Raw genomic sequence first — 17,697 nt, forward strand, 5'->3', positions numbered from 1 at the left:
CAGAAGCCAGGCAGGCCTAATGGCCAGTCCAGGCAGACCCTGGCTTGCCCTGCTCCAAAGCATGGCGATAGAGTCCCGGTGAGCACCAAAGACGTTTTTTTTTTGAGAGGGAGTCTTACTCTGTCATCCAGGCTGGAGTGCAGTGGTCCGATCTGGGCTCACTGCAAACTTCACCTCCCGGGTTCAAGGGATTCTCCTGCCTTAGCCTCCAGAGTAGCTGGGATTACAGGCACCCGTCACCATGCCTGGTTAATTTTTGTATTTTTAGTAGAGACAGGGTTTCACCATGTTGGACAGGTTGGCCTCAATCTATTGACCTCAAGTGATCCACTGGCCTTGGCCTCCCAAAGTGCTGGAATTACAGGTGTGAGCCACCACACCCAGCCTTATTTTCTTCTTCTTCTATTTTTTTTTTTTTTTTGGTGGAGACAGAAGTCTCGCTATGGTCCCCAGGCTGGTCTCCCAACTCCTGGCCACAAGGGATCCTCCTGGCTTGGCCTCCCAAAGCACTGCCTATGCAGGTGTGAGCCACCGCCGCCAGCCCAGACTTATTTTCTTATTTTCTAACTGGGCTAGGGGAAAGGATAGGGTCTGTGTGGAGCTACAGCTGCCTTCAGCCTTTTTTGTTTTTTTTTTGAGATGGAGTCTGGCTCTGTCGCCCAGGGTGGAGTGCAGTGGCACCATCTCGGTTCACTGCAAGCTCCGCCTCCCGGGTTCACGCCATTCTCCTGCCTCAGCCTCCCAAGCAGCTAGGACTACAGGCGCCCGCCGCCACGCCCAGATAATTTTTTTGTATTTTTAGTAGAGATGGGGTTTCACCATGTTAGCCAGGATGGTCTCAATCTCCTGACCTCGTGATCTGCCCACCTCAGCCTCCCAAAGTGCTGGGATTACAGGCGTGAGCCACCGCGCCCAGCTGCCTTCAGCCTTTTTATGGCTCTGGAGGCCACCCTACTTCCAAAGGCTAGGTCTGCCTTCTAACTCTAGCCAGGCTGGACCCTGGGGACACTGACAGAAGGGAGGAAGGGGTAGGAAGGGCAAAGAGGTGGTGGGAGAACAAAGTGGTTGAGGTTTCCATATCCAAGGCCAAAAGCAGAGCAGGGGTTTTGCCAGCCCTGATACCCCATGATGACACAATCCAGAAGACGGCTGCAAGTCATGCCTTGGGCACCTGCACTTTTCAGAACACTCAGAGGAGAAGCAATATCAGGGTGGTCCAGAGGTGTATCCAGGTTCCTCAGGGGGGGACCGGCTCATCTGTGACTGCTGGAGGGTACCGAAGAGAAATCCTTGCAGCTTCTGAGGGCAGTGCCTCCAGAAATCATCACCCACCTCCCACTCCCACTGGGCCCTGGATTCTGGACCGTTAGGCCAGAAAGAGAGGTTCAGCATCAACGGGACTCAGCAGTAGGAGAAAGAATGCATGTGAGCCCTGGGGAGCAGTGGAGGCAGCCCTTCCATGAGGCCCAAGAAGCACCTGCCTTGGCCACCCCAGGCAGGAAGCTTCAAGCTTTTTACCTGCAGCTTCTGCTTTTTTTCTCTGGGGCCTAAAGATGCTTTTGGTGATGTGGGCATCTGTGAACACTGGGGATGGGAGTGTGGACAGGGGCCAGCTGGGCTGTGTGGTGAAGTGGGAAAAGTTACAACTCACGTCGAACAGCCAGGAGGGTGTTTCCATGGCAACAGGACACGGAAGTCACCGTGTAAGGGTGTGTCTCATCCAACTGCACTGGCCGAGGGAGTCCGGCATCCTCATCCCTCCTTCCCAATCGACCTCGCGCCCCTTTGCCCCAAGAGTACACTTCGCCCTCTGCCAGGAAGAATCCCCAGGAGGGAAGTGGGAAGTGGGCACAGCCCGAGCAGGATCTCCCCTCCCACATTGCCAGGATGGCCCCTGGGAGGCTCCAGAGTCCAGTGGCCCTGAATAGCAACCCCCACCCCCCACTGCTCATGGCACTGTCTGCCCCCACCATGCTCAGTCCTCACCTGCCCCAATAGCTACAGTGAAGGCATCCCCACAGGCTACCATTGTCATCTTGATGCCCTCAAGGCCTTGGACCTTACAGGGTGCCCGACTGCCTCGGCGAGCATTGGTGCCTAACTGCCCGTGCTGATTACTGCCAAAAGTGTAGCAATCACCCGAGGCTATGGGGGAAAGGAAGGAAAGGGGTGCTTCAACAGGGTACCAAGGAGACCATGAGTCCCCCTCTGACCTCCAGAGCCCAAGTCCTGCTTACCAGTCACAGCAGCTGAGTGAGCAGTGCCCAGGTCTATACTCAGCAGAGGCTCCTGGTCCAGGGGTGCAGAGCCTAGCAGTGTGAAGCTCAGGGCCTCCTCTACTTGCTGGTGGGGGACAGGCTCCTCCCCCAGGGAGAGGTGGTCCAGGCCCAGCTTGTTGAACCTGAGGGCAGAGCCAGAAGCCAAATCCAACTAACAAGACAGTTTGGGCAGGAGCTGGTGCACCAGGAGACAGATCCCACCCTGGGTTGAACCAATAGCACCCTCAACCCCCTCAATTCTGGTCTTTGGTAAAAGGTAGGCAATGATAGACGGAGCACTTGCAGCCAAGGAGTGCTGGGGGCAGGTTAATCATCCTGATGATCTATTCACCTGTTGCTCCCACAGGCTAGGGCTTGGCCAGACACAGTGAGGATCATGGAGGAGTCGATGCCACATACAACTCGCTGAGCTTCCTGTCCTGGGGGCATGGGCACCTGCTGGGGGCAGCTGTGGGACTCCCTGGTGCCTAGTCCCAGTCTGCCTACAAGAAGAAACCCAGAAGGAGTTAATTTGAGCTTCAGTGGGGGTGATGCCGGAATGAGGAGGGCCCACTGAGGGGAGGGAACAGCATGAGTTCTCTGTTCTCTCAGTCCCAAATGCCTTTCCTAGGCCCCTCAGCTGGTTAAAATCCTCCTTCCTTATTTATTTTTTATTTTTATTTTTCGAGACCAAGTCTCACTCTGTCGCCAAGGCTGGAGTGCAGGGGTACAATCTTCGCTCACTGCAACCTCCGCCTCCCGGGTTCAAGCGATTCTTCTGCCTCAGCCTCCTGAGTAGCTGGGATTACAGGTATGCACCACCATGCCCAGCTAATTTTTTTATTTTTAGTAGAGACGGGGTTTTACCATGTTGGCCAGGCTGGTCTCGAACTCCTGACCTCATGATCCACCTGCCTCGGCCTCCCAAAGTGCTGGGATTACAGGCGTGAGCCACCGCGCCGGCTCAAAATCCTCCTTCTTTGAAGCCCTGTTCAGATGCCATCTCTCTCCTCCAGTTGACATTACTGTTCACTGAATTCCACACCTCTGCACCGGGGTGTAGCCCTGATGCCATCTGTTCTCTGGCATGCTGGCAATGTCATCTTTTTCCCACTAGACTGAGTCCTCCAGGAAGACAGGAACCCATCAGTGTCATCTCTAGTTTCAGTGCCCAGCCTGATGCCTGACCCAAAGAGGACCTCAATAAAAATTAGTGGATGGGCCAGGCGCGGTGGCTCACGCCTGTAATCCCAGCACTTTGGGAGGCTGAGGCATGTGGATCATGAGGTCAGGAGTTCGAGACCAGCCTGTCCAAGATGGTGAAACCCTGTCTCTACTAAAAATACAAAAATTTGCTCGGCGTGGTGGTGGGTGCCTGTAATGCCAGCTACTTGGGAGGGTGAGGCAGGAGATTCACTTGAACTCCGTGGTGGAGGTTGCAGTGAGCTGAGATCACGCCACTGCACTCTAGCCTGGGTAACAGAGCGAGACTCCATCTCAAAATAAAATAAAAAAACAGGTGGATGAATGAAATTTCCTTCATTACCTCATAGACACCTGAAAGAAGCCACATCTCCATCTCATCTCAGCACCCAGCACAGGGTGTGCGCATAGTCAGTGTAAAATAAGGTTTGTTGAATGAATGAAGAGAATTTGAGAGAAAAGAGGGAAGAGAGAATGTGCTGTGAGGTGGAAGGTGGGTATGAAGGGGAGAAAGTCATGGCTGAGGATGCTGTGAGATGGGGCCTAGAGGCTGGAGCTTACCACTGTCTCCACGGCCCCAGGCAAATAATTCTCGCTCAGTAGACAGGGCCAGCACATGAGAGGCCCCACAGGCCACCTGCACCATCTCATAGCCCAGCAAAGCCTCCACAATGGTGGGCTAGAGAGGAGAGGAAGCAAGGAGAAACTGGGCAAAGGGTCTGGAGCCATCTGGCTTCAACACCCCCTGTAGGGACAAAGCTGGAGGCTACCTATTCTCAGGAGGTGGCTGCGTCTTTAACTCCAGCCATACACACTGCCAGGTGGGCAACCATTGGGGAAGCCTGGTTTTTCTGTACTTCCCCCGATGTAGGTGGCCCAGAGCAGGTGCAGCTGGGAAGCTAGAGGAACCTGTGGTTGCTGGGAACTCCCCTGCCCCCAATCTGGTGTCAGCACACAGATGTGGGCTCTCCACCATCCCCCAACTTCCCCCTCCCCAAGGTACATGTGACACCCACCTGGCTGATGTCAGTGAGGCTGCTGTGGCCTAGGCACCCATTGCTGCCACTGCCGAACGTCATGATGATGCCTCGGTCTGGGGAGAAGGGCAGTGAGGAAGGAGAAGGGAAAGAAGTTAAACAGTCTTTCCAGATAGCCCGGTCCTCCAGTGGGTTGCAGCAGCAAAATAAAGTTGGGGACCAGGGCTGGAAGGATGGGATAGTAAGAGAGAAAAGGATATGAGTCTCTTCAAACGTATGTGACTTTGGACAAGTGACACCCTCTCTGAGCCTTAGCGTCCCTACTTGTCAAATGAGGATAATATAATAACTGCCTGGCCAGGCCTGTCCATAGGGTAAAGGAGGTTGTATAAAGAAATCTCCTCAATAGTTAATAGACAGAAGCAATAACTCGATAACTAGTAGACAGAAGCATTCATTAAGTGCGTGGTTTGCAAGAGAGGAGAGAAGGTGCTCTGTGGGGCCTTAGAGCAGGTCTCACAAGGTAGACCCGACAACTCACCAGTCAGGCAGGCAGTGAAGAAGTCCCCACAGGCCACATGCTTGATGGTCACGCCCGACTGGCCCTCCAGGAAACGCGAGATGAACTGGGGCTGTGGCTGCTCCACTGCCCCAGGGAGGAGACTGCCTCCGCCTGCACCTAGGGGTGGGGCCTGCAGGGGCAGGGGGATGGGCAGCGCCTGAGCACCCCAACCCTGCTGTGGACCTACACCTCCACCCATCCAGGCCACCCCCTGGCCTGCTCACCTCCCACAGGATGAGACGCCCAGAGCGCGTGACCCCGGCTTTCTGCGTGCGCCCAGCTGCCACCTGGACCACCTCTGTGTTGAGCATTGGCAGCCGCAGGGGGGTGCCCAGCCCACCACCCCAGGCATACACTGATGACAGTGGTGGTGGGATGGCTGGCCTCACAGGTCCCCGGGGGATACCTGCAGGTACAGCGCATGGGGACTATTAAACTGATGGGAATGGTGTGGTGTCCAGAGGGACTGGCGGCCTCTTCCCACTTACCTCTGCAGCGGACACTGGTGGTCCTGCTCCCTGTGCTGCTGGGGGCCATGGACTTCTCTGCCCTGCAGGACAGATGGGGGCCTAAGGACAAAGACCCTCCTGACATTCCTACATGCAGGAAGGGAGGACTTGCCCCAGGTTTCCCTCTGCCTCAGACCTCCTGTGCTCCCACGGGGTGCCCACACCCTGCCGCCCAGGACCGCTCGCTCTCCCTGCACAGGCCTCCGCATGCGGACACTGCCCACGTCAGTGTGGAGGTTGAGGAGGGCACGGATGCAGAGGGGCTGTGCCATGATGTGGCTGAGTGGTGGCCGCTGGGCAGGCTCCAGGCTGAGTAGACTCAGGACCAGCTGGCGCAGCTCAGGGCTGTACCGGTCAGAGATAGGTGCAAAGGTGCCACTCATGATCTTCAGCACCAGTGCTGGCAGGTTCTGTGAAGGCACCAGGTTGAGAATTTGAGGAAGTGAGGGCAGCACCCCCCAGCTCCAGCCCCTGGTCTCCTGGGATAATAACAGCTTTGCCTGGAGTCATCATGCTACCTAACTTCAAACTATACTACAAGGCTACAGTAACCAAAACAGCAAGGTACTGGTACCAAAACAGAGATATAGACTAATGGAACAGAACAGAGCCCTCAGAAATAATGCCACGTATCTACAACTATCTGATCTTTGACAAACCTGACAAAAACAAGAAATGGGGAAAGGATTCCCTATTTAATAAATGGTACTCGGAAAACTAGCTAGCCATATGTAGAAGGCTGAAACTGGATCCCTTCCTTACACCTTATACAAAAATTAATTCAAGATGGACTAAAGACGTAAATGTTAGACCTAAAACCATAAAAACCCTAGAAGAAAACCTAGGCAATACCATTCAGGACATAGGCATGGGCAAGGACTTCATGTCTAAAACACCAAAAGCAATGGCAACAAAAGCCAAAATTGACAAATGAGAGCTAATTAAACTAAAGAGCTCCTGCACAGCAAAAGAAACTACCATTAGAGTGAACAGGCAACCTACAGAATGGGAGAAAATTTTTGCAATCTACTCATCTCACAAAGGGCTAATATCCAGAATCTACAAAGAACTCAAACAAATTTACAAGAAAAAAACAAACAACCCCATCAACAAGTGGCAAAGGATATGAACAGACACTTCTCAAAAGAAGACATTTATGCAGCCAAGACACATGAAAAAATGCTCATCATCTTTGGCCATCAAGAAATGCAAATCAAAACCTCAATGAGATACCACCTCACACCAGTTAGAATGGCGATCATTAAAAAGGCAGGAAACAACAGATGCTGGAGAGGATGTGGAGAAATAGGAACACTTTTACACTGTTGGTGGGACTGTAAACTAGTTCAACCATGGTGGAAGTCAGTGTGGCGATTCCTCAGGGATCTAGAACTAGAAATACCGTTTGACCCAGCCATCCCATTACTGGGTATATACCCAAAGGATTATAAATCATGCCGCTATAAAGACACATGCACACATATGTATATTGTGGCACTATTCACGATAGCAAAGACTTGGAACCAACCCAAATGTCCAACAATGATAGACTGGATTAAGAAAATGTGGCACATATACACCATGGAATACTATGCAACCATAAAAAACGATGAGTTCATGCCCTTTGTAGGACATGGATGGAGCTGGAAACCATCATTCTCAGCAAACTATTGCAAGGACAAAAAACCAAACACTGCATGTTCTCACTCATAGGTGGGAATTGAACAATAAGAACACATGGACACAGGAAGGGGAACATCACACACTGGGGTCTGTTGTGGGGTAGGGGGAGGGGGGAGGGATAGCATTTGGAGATATACCTAATGTTAAATGACGAGTTAATGGGTGCAGCACACCAACATGGCACATGTATACATATGTAACAAACCTGCACGTTGTGCACATGTGCCCTAAAACTTAAAGTATAATAAAAAAAATAAAAAAAAAAAAAATAACAGCTTTGCCCTCAGCAGACTTCAGTCTGATGAGGAGACTCCCAGACTGACAGGGGAGTCCAACCTGGCTTTCAGTGATCCCTAGTCTGATAGGGGAGCTGCAGCTATATCCTCAGAAACCCCAGGATGCTGGGAAAACTCAAGTCTTGCTCTTGGGAGGGTCTTCTGGGAAAGCCACAGCCCTGCCCTCGGGAGCCCTCCGTCTAATGGGAGGTAAGACCTACTCTCAGAAATCCAGTCTGAGGGACACCCATAGCCCTCCCCTGGGGTAATCTGATAAGGGAGAGACATGACTCAGCTAGAGGAGAAACCTCAGGTGGCTAGAGCCGAGGGCTGCTGGGCGAGGCAGTAGATTTCCCAGTTGTCCCCTGGAGGGTGCGTACACTCACCGCAGCCTCGAAAGCCCTCTTGAGGCTGGCCAGCTCGTAGAGAACACAGCCCAGGGCCCAGATGTCACTCTTCTGGTTGTAGGGCTTGCCCTCACACAGCTCAGGGGAGATATAGCATGGGGTACCCACCACCTGCAGGAGAGAAGCTGGGATCACAGCCCTGCAGGGAGGGAAGACCAGGGACTCTGCACATAAGCCCATTTGGGGACAGCTTCTTCTCATAGCAAGCCAAGGGGCTTCCTCCTGCAGGACCACCCAAACAGGGGCCAAAGGGCCAAGGGTATTTTAGGGGGAGGGGAGGAGGCAGGGTTAGGTCCTGGCCCTCAAGACTTCTAGCACCCTGGAGGTCCCCTCCATGCCCAGGCACCGTGTAGGCCTTGCTCTTGCTGCTAAGGATCTTGGAGATGCCGAAATCACCGATCTTGACGACCATGCGGTGTTTGTCAAGCAGGATGTTCTGGGTCTTGAGGTCTCGGTGCAGGATGAGGTGGGTGTGCACATGATGCAGTGCAAGCAGGATCTGCACAAAGAAGTGCAGGATGGTCTCCTCCTCCAGCAGGGAATTACAGCGCTTTTGGATGAACTCAGCCAGAGTGCCGCCTGTGGCCCAAGGGACTAATCAAGATCCAGGCTTTTTCACACCTACAACAATCCCTCTCCGTTTTTTGTTGTTTTTTTTTTTTTTGAGACGGAGTCTCACTCTGTTGCCCAGGCTGGAGTGCAGTGGCGCGATCTCGGCTCACTGCTGCAAGCCCTCCCTCCGGGGTTCAAGCCATTCTCCTGCCTCAGCCTCCTTAGTAGCTGGGACTACAGGTGCCTGCCACCACGCCTGGCTAATTTTTTTTTTTTTTTTGTATTTTTAGTAGAGACAGGGTTTCCCCGTGTTAGCCAGGATGGTCTCAATCTCCTGACCTCATGATCCGCCCGCCTCGGCCTTGGCCTCCCAGAGTGCTGGGATTACAGGCGTGAGCCACCGTGCCCGGCCAACAACCCCTCTCCTTTTATGTATGGAACAGGGCACTGGGACCAGAGAGGACAAGGGGCTAGCCAGAGTCAGATAATTGGGACCAGAACTCTAACCCTTGGCCATGCCCATTCCAAGGAGGGAAGCCAGGTGATCTGTGTCTGCCTGTCGCAGAGATAAGAGACCCCTCCAGCCAGGCCACTAAAAGAGGCTGGCCCACCTGGTGCATATTCCATGGCAATCATGAGGGCTTTGTCTTCCAGGAAGTTCTCGTAGTACTCAATGACATTGGGGTGATTGAGCAGCTTGAGGACCTGGCACTCATTCTGGGCTGCCTGCCGCTCTTCCTTGGTCATCTGTTCCACTGGAATCTGCTTGATGATCACCAGCTTCTGGTCAGCCTTTCGCAGGCACAGGTGCACAATCCTAGGGATACGGAGGACAGGGACAGGTTACCAGCTGAGCCTCCAGCCACATATCAGGCAGGGTGGTGCAGCCTGGTGACTGATGTCTCTTAGAAGAGGGTTCTAGACTAAGAGGTCATCTAACCAAGCGCACAGAACACTGAGCTTGGGAACAGGGAGGACTGATTACAAGCTGTGTGGGGCTTCAGTTTCACCACAGGCACTGTGAGGTAAAGTTAGTCTTGATCTCTAAGTTCCCACAGACTGCCTGGGTTCAAATCTGGGTGCCTCCTCTTACTAGTTATCTGGTTTGATACATTATGTGACATCATTGTCTGGAAAATGAAATGGGCCTCCCAGGGTTGTTGAGAGGATGGAATGAGAAAACGCATGTAAGGCACTGAGTGCAGTGGCCAGCACAAAGAAAATGCTCAATGGATAGAAGCCATTCATATTATTTTAATTCTGTGGTCAGTCTCCATAAAAGCAGGGACTACAACATTCTTGTTCACCACAATAACCCCAGTGCACAGCCCAATATTTAGCACACAATAGGCGGTCAATAAATATTTGTTGAATGAGTGGACTATAAGCTGATCTAAGTCTCAAATTTTTACCTCCAGATTAGAATTCTCTTCTGAACCCCAGACTCAGATATCCACTTGAATGGCTCACAGTCATCCTAAATTTTAACAAATTCAAAATAAAATTCTTTTTTTTTTTTTTTTTTTTTGAGATGGAGTCTTGCTCTGTCGCCCAGACTGGAGTGCAGTGGCGCGATCTCAGCTCACTGCAATCTCTGCCTCCCAGGTTCATGTCATTCTCCTGCCTTAGCCTCCCAAGTAGCTGGGACCACAGGCGCGTGCCACCACGCCCAGCTAATTTTTGTATTTTTAGTAGAGACGGGGTTTTACCGTGTTGGCCAGGATGGTCTCGATCTCTTGACCTTGTGACCTGCCCGCCTCGGCCTCCCAAAGCGCTGGGATTACAGGCGTGACCCCCGCGCCCGGCCTTTTTGTTTTATTTTATTTTTTTTTTGAGACAGAGTTTCACTCTTGTTGCCTAGGCTGGAGTGCAATGGCACAGTCTCAGCTCACTGCAACCTCTGCCTTCCAGGTTCAAGTGATTCTCCTGACTCAGCCTCCCAAGTAGCTGTTACAACACCCAGCTAAATTTTGTATTTTTAGTAGAAATGGGGTTTCACTGTGTTGGCCAGGCTGGTCTCGAACTCTTGACCTCAGGTGATCCACCGACCTCGGCCTCCCAAAGTGCTGGGATTACAGGCCTGAGCCACCACGCCCGGCCCCTTCTTTCTTTCCTTTCTTTCTCTTTCTTTTCTTCTTGTATTATTATTATTGTATTATTATTTATATAGGTTCTCACTCTGTCAACCAGGTTGAAGTGCAGGGGTCTCATCTCAGCTTACTACAGCCTCCACCTCGCATGCTCAAGTGATCCTCCCACCTCAGCCTCCTGAGTAGTTGGGACTACAGGCACATGCCAATGCCACCACACCTGGCTAATTTTTTTATTTTTTGTAGAGAGGGGGACTCATTGTGTTACCCAGGCTGGTCTCTAACTCCTGAGCTCAAGCAATTGCCCACCTCGGCCTCCCAAAGTGCTAGGATTATAGGCGTGAGCCACTGCACCCTGCCCCTTTTCAAAAAGCTCTGCCAAGTCTCAGGATCACTCTTCCCCTTTAAAACCCTTCCTGGTGGCCGGGAGTGGTGGCTCACGCCTGTAATCCCAACACTTTGGGAGGCAGAAGCAGGTGGATCGCCTGAGGTCAGGAGTTCGAGATCGGGCTGGCCAACATGGTGAAACCCTGTCTCTACTAAAAATACAAAAAATTAGCCGGGCATGGTGGCACACGCCTGTAAGGCTGAGGCAGGAGAATTGCTTGAACCCGGGAGGCGGGGCTTGCAGTAAGCCAAGATGGTGCCATTGCACTCCAGCCTGGGCAACAGAGGAGACTCTGTCTCAAAGAAAAAAACAAAAGTTAGCCAGGCGTTGTGGCGTGTGCCTGTAGTCCCAGCTACTCAGGATGCTGAGGCAGGAGAATTGCTTGAATCCGGGAGGCGGAGATTGCAGTGAACTGAGATTGCCACTACACTCTAGCCTGAGCGACAGTGCAAGACTCCGTCTCAAAAACAAAAACAAAACAAAACCCTTTGTGGCAAATGAACCCTTTTATCTCAGGTTATCAGGCCATAATCTAGTCCCCGCCCTCGACAATTACATTTTATACCATTCTCTACCTTGCCCACTACATTCCAACTATTACTAGCCTTTTTCTCGGTTTCTTAAATGCCCTGTTTTCCCATGTGAGACATTTCACATATGCTATTTCCTTTGCCCGAAAAGCTCTCCCTTCACCTGCAGACTACTGGTCCTCATTCCTCAAGTCTTGGCCTTAAATCTCACTTCTGGCCTGTCGCGGTGGCTCACGCCTGTAATCCCAGCACTTAGGGAGGCCGGTGTGGGCGGATCACCTGAGGTCAGGAATTTGAGACCAGCCTGGCCAACATGGCGAAACCCCGTCTGTACTAAAAATACAAAAAATATTAGCTGGGCATGGTGGCGCGTGCCTGTAGTCCCAGCTACTCAGGAGGCTGAGGCAGGAAAAGCGCTTGAACCAGGGAGGCAGAGGTCGCAGTGAGCCGAGATAGCGCCACTGCACTCGAGATCGCGCCACTGCAACAGAGTGAGACTCTTGTCTCAAAAAAAAAAAAAAAAAAAATTCCAAAAAATTTAGCCAGGCATGGTGGCGCACGCCTGTAATCCTAGCTACTCGGGAGGCTGAGGCACAACGATTGCTTGAACCCGGGAGGTGGTGGTTTTAGTGCCACTGAACTCCAGCCGGGGTGACAGAGGGAGACTGTCTTAAAAATCAATCAATCAAGCAAGCAATCTCCCTTCTCAGAGAATTCTTCCTTGACTATCTCATATAAGTATTCTCCCTGGTAATGTACTCTATCCTCACAACCTGCTAATAACACTTCATAACTGCTATAACTTCTTTCTTTTTTTTTTTTTTGAGACGGAGTCTCGCTCTGTCACCCAGGCTGGAGTGCAGTGGCGCGATCTCGGCTCACTGCAAGCTCCGCCTCCCGGGTTCACGCTCTCCTCCTGCCTCAGCCTCTCCGAGTAGCTGGGACTACAGGCGCCCGCCACCATGCCCGGCTAATTTTTTTGTATTTTTAGTACAGACGGGGTTTCACCGTGGTCTCGATCTCCTGACCTCGTGATCCGCCCGCCTCGGCCTCCCAAAGTGCTGGGATTACAAGAGTGAGCCACCGCGCCCGGCCTATAACTGCTATAACTTCTTAATTCATAATGTTTTATTTATCGTATAACTTTCCCATAGTCAGTAGTTCCAAAAGGGAAAAGACCACGCCCGTTCCGGTTCTAACTGTATACCCAGCGACCAAAGCCTGACATACATAGCTGACACTCAGTATTTTTTGAACGAATGAATAAAGAAGCTAACAGAACTCAGTGGGCGGGGCAACGGGCTTGTCAGGGGCGTGGCCTCCATAGAGGCGGAGTCTCCCCGCGGGACTAGGACAGGAAGCTTGGGCGGGGCTTCCCAGGGTGGCGCTCACGCCTTGGGGCGGGACTAGGCGGGCGGCGACTTCGCGGGCAGAATTGGGGCTTATTTTCCCTATCCCCTAGCAGTTTCCTCCCCCAGAACCCTGGCTCACCCGAAGGCACCTCTCCCCACCACTCGGATCCGCTCGTACTTCTCCATCTTATTTCTTAGAGTTTCACTTCCGTCCCCCACGCGGCGCGTGCGCGGACCCACCCACTCTGGGCCCCCGCCCCTTCACGGCGAGCGGCTTGCGGGGCGGAGCCAGCGCGCTAGGTGTGGGTTCCGCCACGCGTCCGTATTTGTGGGCCTGCACCACAAACCTCCAGCTACAACGCGCCGTCACTTTTCCCCTCACGACCCTGTCCCACGCAGTGTCCAAGGAATAGGGCAAGAAAATAGGGCGCGCCCCGCAATGGCGGGCACGGTACCCGCCCCTCCCACACATATACCCAGCCCTTGTAAACCTTGCTAGACTAAAAGGATGTCGCGTTCCCGAGAGTTAAACCCCACAGGCTGGGCAGGGGTGGGAAGAGAAGATTGACCCCCTTCTTGCCCACGAGTGACGCTACTTCAGGAGAAAGCGGGTTCTCCTTGGCACGCAAACGATAAACACACCCAAAACGACCGAGACCAGCGCTCCTGGAAGAAGGCAGCAGGGTTGGTTTCGTGTTTGCCTGGGGAGGGACGGGGGAAATCTCAAGTCGTGCAAGTTGATTCATCTGGGGAGGACATGACACGGTCTCGGGACGTCCCGACTAGTGAGCACCGCGCTCGTCAGCACTCTCAACTCCCCTTTCACACACACGCGCTGTAGGAGGGTAATCTGCCCTCAGTGCTCATCTTCCCTTGGGGGAAGATGGGGGCGGAAGTGGATCAGTACCTGAAAACATCAAGGGGAGAAGGAAAGACCGCGGTTTCGCCGAGATGAGCTCAAGGCAAAAGCCTACAGGCAGCGGGCTGGTTAGTGTGACCAGCTAGGCTGTTTACCGGAAGTGAGGTTAATTACAGGTTCTCCCGGGTGCCTGCTCTGCGGGAGCTCTATAAAAACTCAGTATTCGGCCAGGCGCGGTGGCTCACGCCTGTAATTCAGCACTTTGGGGAGGCCGAGGCGGGCGGATCACCTGAGGTCAGGAGTTTGAGAACAACCTGGCCAACATGGTAAAATCTCGTCTCTACTAAAAATACAAAAATTAGTTGGGCATGGTGGCGCGCGCTTGTAATCCCAGCTGCTCGGGAGGCTGAGGCAGGAGAATCGCTTGAATCTGGGAGGCGGAGGTTGCAGTGAGCCGAGATCGTGCCATTGCACTCCAGCCTGGGCGATAGAGTGAGACTCCATCTCAAACAAACAAACAAACAAACAAAAAACCTCAGTATTCAGGAGGAGGATGGTCACTAGCTGAAGGTTAGCGTCCCTGTATCAGAATGGACAAGGGGTGTGGGGAAAGGGGCGTTTTATCTTCTGCACCTGCCCTGGCCCTCGCAAGGGTATCCAAACCCACCCACGTGGAATGACTGCTGGAAGGGCGCTGGCTCAGGCCGGTGTCGGCCGGCGGACAGAGCAGCTCTGTGAGCCAAGGGGAGGGGCGGGAAAGCCGCTCACCCAGGACACCCGTGCTCTCAGCTAGAAACCGACTGGGCCTTGGTTGACCTAGGAGCCCCACAGGGGTTAATGTGTAACCTTGGAGCCATAGGGGAGGAAAACACTCAAACGGCTTGGTCCCTGGGTCCTTGCGCCTCAGGTTTTTGGCTTCTTCTTCCCGCCCGCAGCACCTTTCCCCTCCCCCGCTTCTTCCCTCCCCTCCTCTGTTACCACCCTCTTCTTCCTCCCTGCTCTCATCCCCACTTAACTTCCTTCGCTGGCTCTCAGCTGCTCCTCCTTTCGCCCAGAGTTTATACCTAAACTTTCCCCGAAAGCAGCTACCTCGCTCGGAGGCGGGAGGGGGAGCCCGCGCCACAGTGAGGGCAGGCTGACACCTAGTGGCTAGGAGCCGCAACTGCTGCAAGCTACCGGCTTGGAGAGCGCGGGTCACCCCAGCAGTCCCGGCAAATCGGCGGTCTTGCTTGCCCAGCCTCGGGGGAGCCGGGCCGAGGGCCGGGACTGTCTGAGGGAGGACTGTGACAGCCGCCCGGCCCCAGGAGTTTAAGAGCGGGCGGGAAGAGGTGGCGATGGGTTACTCAGCAGTTTCCAAGGGCCCACCTCGCGGGCGCGGGAGGGACGGGTAAACATGGGTCTTCGGCCAGAGGACTGCGAGTGGTGCGGTCGGGGCGCTGGGTCTGCACGGAGACCACTGTCGGACGCGGGGCTCCCCAGCCCACCCCAGGACCAGGACTTAGGGGGCGTGGGCGTGGGCGTGTCGGGTCCCGTCCAGCTCTGCGCAGAAAGTAGAGGGCGGAGAGAGCTCTCGCGGTACCCAACCACGGTGGGGGAGCCGGTGGCCCGGGGAAAAGTGGGGACGCGGGTTAATGAGGCCAGGCGAGCGAGGGCAGCGGGGACTCCGTCGGCAGTCGGGAGGCGCCAGCGAGGGGTGCCTCGGCGACGACGCCCCCAGCACAGCTCCTAGTTACTCGAGGTCCGCGGGAGCCGGCCGGTGGCCGAGAGGCCGCGGGGACACCCGGCTCGCGCGGCAGCAGCGCCTGAGGGGCGGGGGCAGGCGGACCGGGCGGGGGCAGGCGGGCGGGGCGGGGGCGCGGGCGGCTGGGGGCGGGAGCAGAGGCCTCACAGGGAGGGCGAGGAGGAGCCAAGGGGCCTAGAAGGCTTCGCCGAAACTGTGTGGGGCTGGCGGCCGGCGGGAGAGGCGGCCGGACTGGACTGGCCCGAGAAGGACCCCAGTTCCCAGAACAGCCCTAGGAGGCGGCCTCGAGGGCGGACGGCAGGGAGGGCCAGCATGCCCCCACTGCTGCACCCCGCCCTGCCGCTGCTCCTGGGCGCCACGCTGACCTTCCGGGCGCTCCGGCGCGCGCTCTGTCGCCTGCCCCTACCCGTGCACGTGCGCGCCGACCCCCTGCGCACCTGGCGCTGGCACAACCTGCTCGTCTCCTTCGCTCACTCCATTGTGTCGGGGATCTGGGCACTGCTGTGGTGAGTGAGCGACTGTGGGAATGAGGTGGAAGGGGGATCCTGAGCGGGGAGCCGGGGCCGGCCCTTGTGTTACTACCCCCATCGCTCACCGGCGGGCTGAGGCCACGCAGTCTCACCTGATCCCGTTTGGTATTCTATCCAACCAAAAGCCGCAGTGGCCCCAGGGGAGGGATCGCCCCTGGGAAACTGGAGGCTCTTCGGTTTTGCCCAGCCACTCTTAGCTTCCCAGTCAGCCACTAGCGCAAGCCCAGGCTCCCCCGGGGCTGGGAAGGGTAACCGAGAAGGTGAGGGTCTTTGAGGGTGCCGAAATGCAGAGCCTCCTCTTCCCACCTTTCCAGTGTATGGCAGACTCCCGACATGTTGGTGGAGATTGAGACGGCGTGGTCACTTTCTGGCTACTTGCTCGTTTGCTTCTCTGCAGGTAGGTCTTGCCCAGGAAACGGGAGGCAAATTGGGGACAGGGAGAAGGAAGCTGCTTGTTCAGTTCTTCATCTCTTGCCCCATCCCTCCACTAGGGTATTTCATCCACGATACGGTGGACATCGTGGCTAGCGGACAGGCGCGAGCCTCTTGGGAATACCTTGTTCATCACATCATGGTAAGAGAGAAGCAGACTATGTGGTATAGGCCTGGTGTCAGTAATCTAGTCTCAGCTCTTTCTGAACCTGGGAGAAGGCCGTGTTTTCTTACCACCCGCCCCCGACCTGTGTGCTACTTCTTATGCTAGGATGCTGGAGGTTGGCAGTCTGCTTGTTCACTGAGACCAGCAACCCATGGTCCATTGCCTCTTTAGACTGAACATCACCCACAGCCAGAAGCTGTGAGCAGGGCATCTTATCCACTATAAACTATTATTCCGGGGGGAAATTTGGGATTTTCCAGCCCTCAATCTGATACCCACACCCCCCCAAACTTCCAGGAAAGCGTCTGCATCTGGGTTTCCTAACTCCTATTCTCCCTTCTTCCCTCTAGGCCATGGGTGCCTTCTTCTCCGGCATCTTTTGGAGCAGCTTTGTCGGTGGGGGTGTCTTAACACTACTGGTGGAAGTCAGCAACATCTTCCTCACCATTCGCATGATGATGAAAATCAATAATGCCCAGGATCATCTCCTCTACCGGGTTAACAAGTATGTGAACCTGGTCATGTACTTTCTCTTCCGCCTGGCCCCGCAGGCCTACCTCACCCATTTCTTCTTGCGTTATGTGAGCCAGAGGACCCTGGGCACCTTCCTGCTGGGTATCCTGCTCATGCTGGACGTGATGATCGTCATCTACTTTTCCCGCCTCCTCCGCTCTGACTTCTGCCCTGAGCGTGTCCCCAGGAAGCAACACAAAGACAAGTTCTTGACTGAGTGAGAGGCACAGAGCCTGGGACAACAAAAATGGACAAGGCCAGAAACAGCTTCCCATGGACACTGGGACTTAGTCCCAAGCCTGGGTGTCCTCTAGGGCCAGCCTCTCCACCTTCCAAGCCTGCGCCCACACTATTGAAAACACTAATGAAAGTACTCCTCTGAAGTCCTTGTCCTTTATTAGGGAAGCAGACAGACCGGTTGGACATAGTAGATGGGTGTGTGAGGACAAAATGCTACCAGAAAGCCAGCCAATCCACACTCCCCTGAAATGGATGCTAATGCCCTTCAAACCCTGGGCACTGGTTTCATACACAGCCTCTTCCAGGGATAAAAGAAGGGGTTCTTGTACAGCTTCTTGTTACCCTCAACCATGGAGGCAAGTTCTGAGTTCTGGTTTTCCTAGGACACTAACTCTAGTCACAAAGATCTCTGGAGTGATCACACATGGTA

General features: G+C 54.2%; 2 protein-coding genes across 2 annotated transcripts; one reads left to right on the forward strand and one right to left on the reverse strand.

Annotated features, from left to right (window-relative positions):
* Positions 1 to 805: 805 nt before the first annotated feature.
* On the reverse strand, positions 806 to 12,996 carry NEK8 (NIMA related kinase 8). Its single transcript, XM_003277122.4, has 15 exons — positions 12,926 to 12,996; positions 9,038 to 9,243; positions 8,221 to 8,453; positions 7,854 to 7,985; positions 5,711 to 5,919; positions 5,489 to 5,550; positions 5,225 to 5,406; positions 4,980 to 5,130; positions 4,478 to 4,554; positions 4,023 to 4,140; positions 2,611 to 2,761; positions 2,238 to 2,401; positions 1,987 to 2,145; positions 1,652 to 1,810; positions 806 to 1,266 (listed from the first exon to the last, which is right to left on the reverse strand). Exons 1-15 carry the CDS (start codon positions 12,970 to 12,972, stop codon positions 1,238 to 1,240), a joined length of 2,079 nt encoding a protein of 692 aa, XP_003277170.1. The 5' UTR covers positions 12,973 to 12,996; the 3' UTR covers positions 806 to 1,237.
* A 2,532-nt stretch (positions 12,997 to 15,528) lies between these two features.
* TLCD1 (TLC domain containing 1) lies at positions 15,529 to 17,410 on the forward strand. The gene is made up of 4 exons (XM_030799435.1): positions 15,529 to 15,892; positions 16,231 to 16,313; positions 16,408 to 16,490; positions 16,865 to 17,410. Exons 1-4 carry the CDS (start codon positions 15,699 to 15,701, stop codon positions 17,246 to 17,248), a joined length of 744 nt encoding a protein of 247 aa, XP_030655295.1. The 5' UTR covers positions 15,529 to 15,698; the 3' UTR covers positions 17,249 to 17,410.
* Positions 17,411 to 17,697: the final 287 nt, after the last annotated feature.

Source organism: Nomascus leucogenys, chromosome 19 (genome assembly GCF_006542625.1).
Source record: "Nomascus leucogenys isolate Asia chromosome 19, Asia_NLE_v1, whole genome shotgun sequence".
In the NCBI taxonomy this organism is placed as follows: Eukaryota; Metazoa; Chordata; class Mammalia; order Primates; family Hylobatidae; genus Nomascus; species Nomascus leucogenys.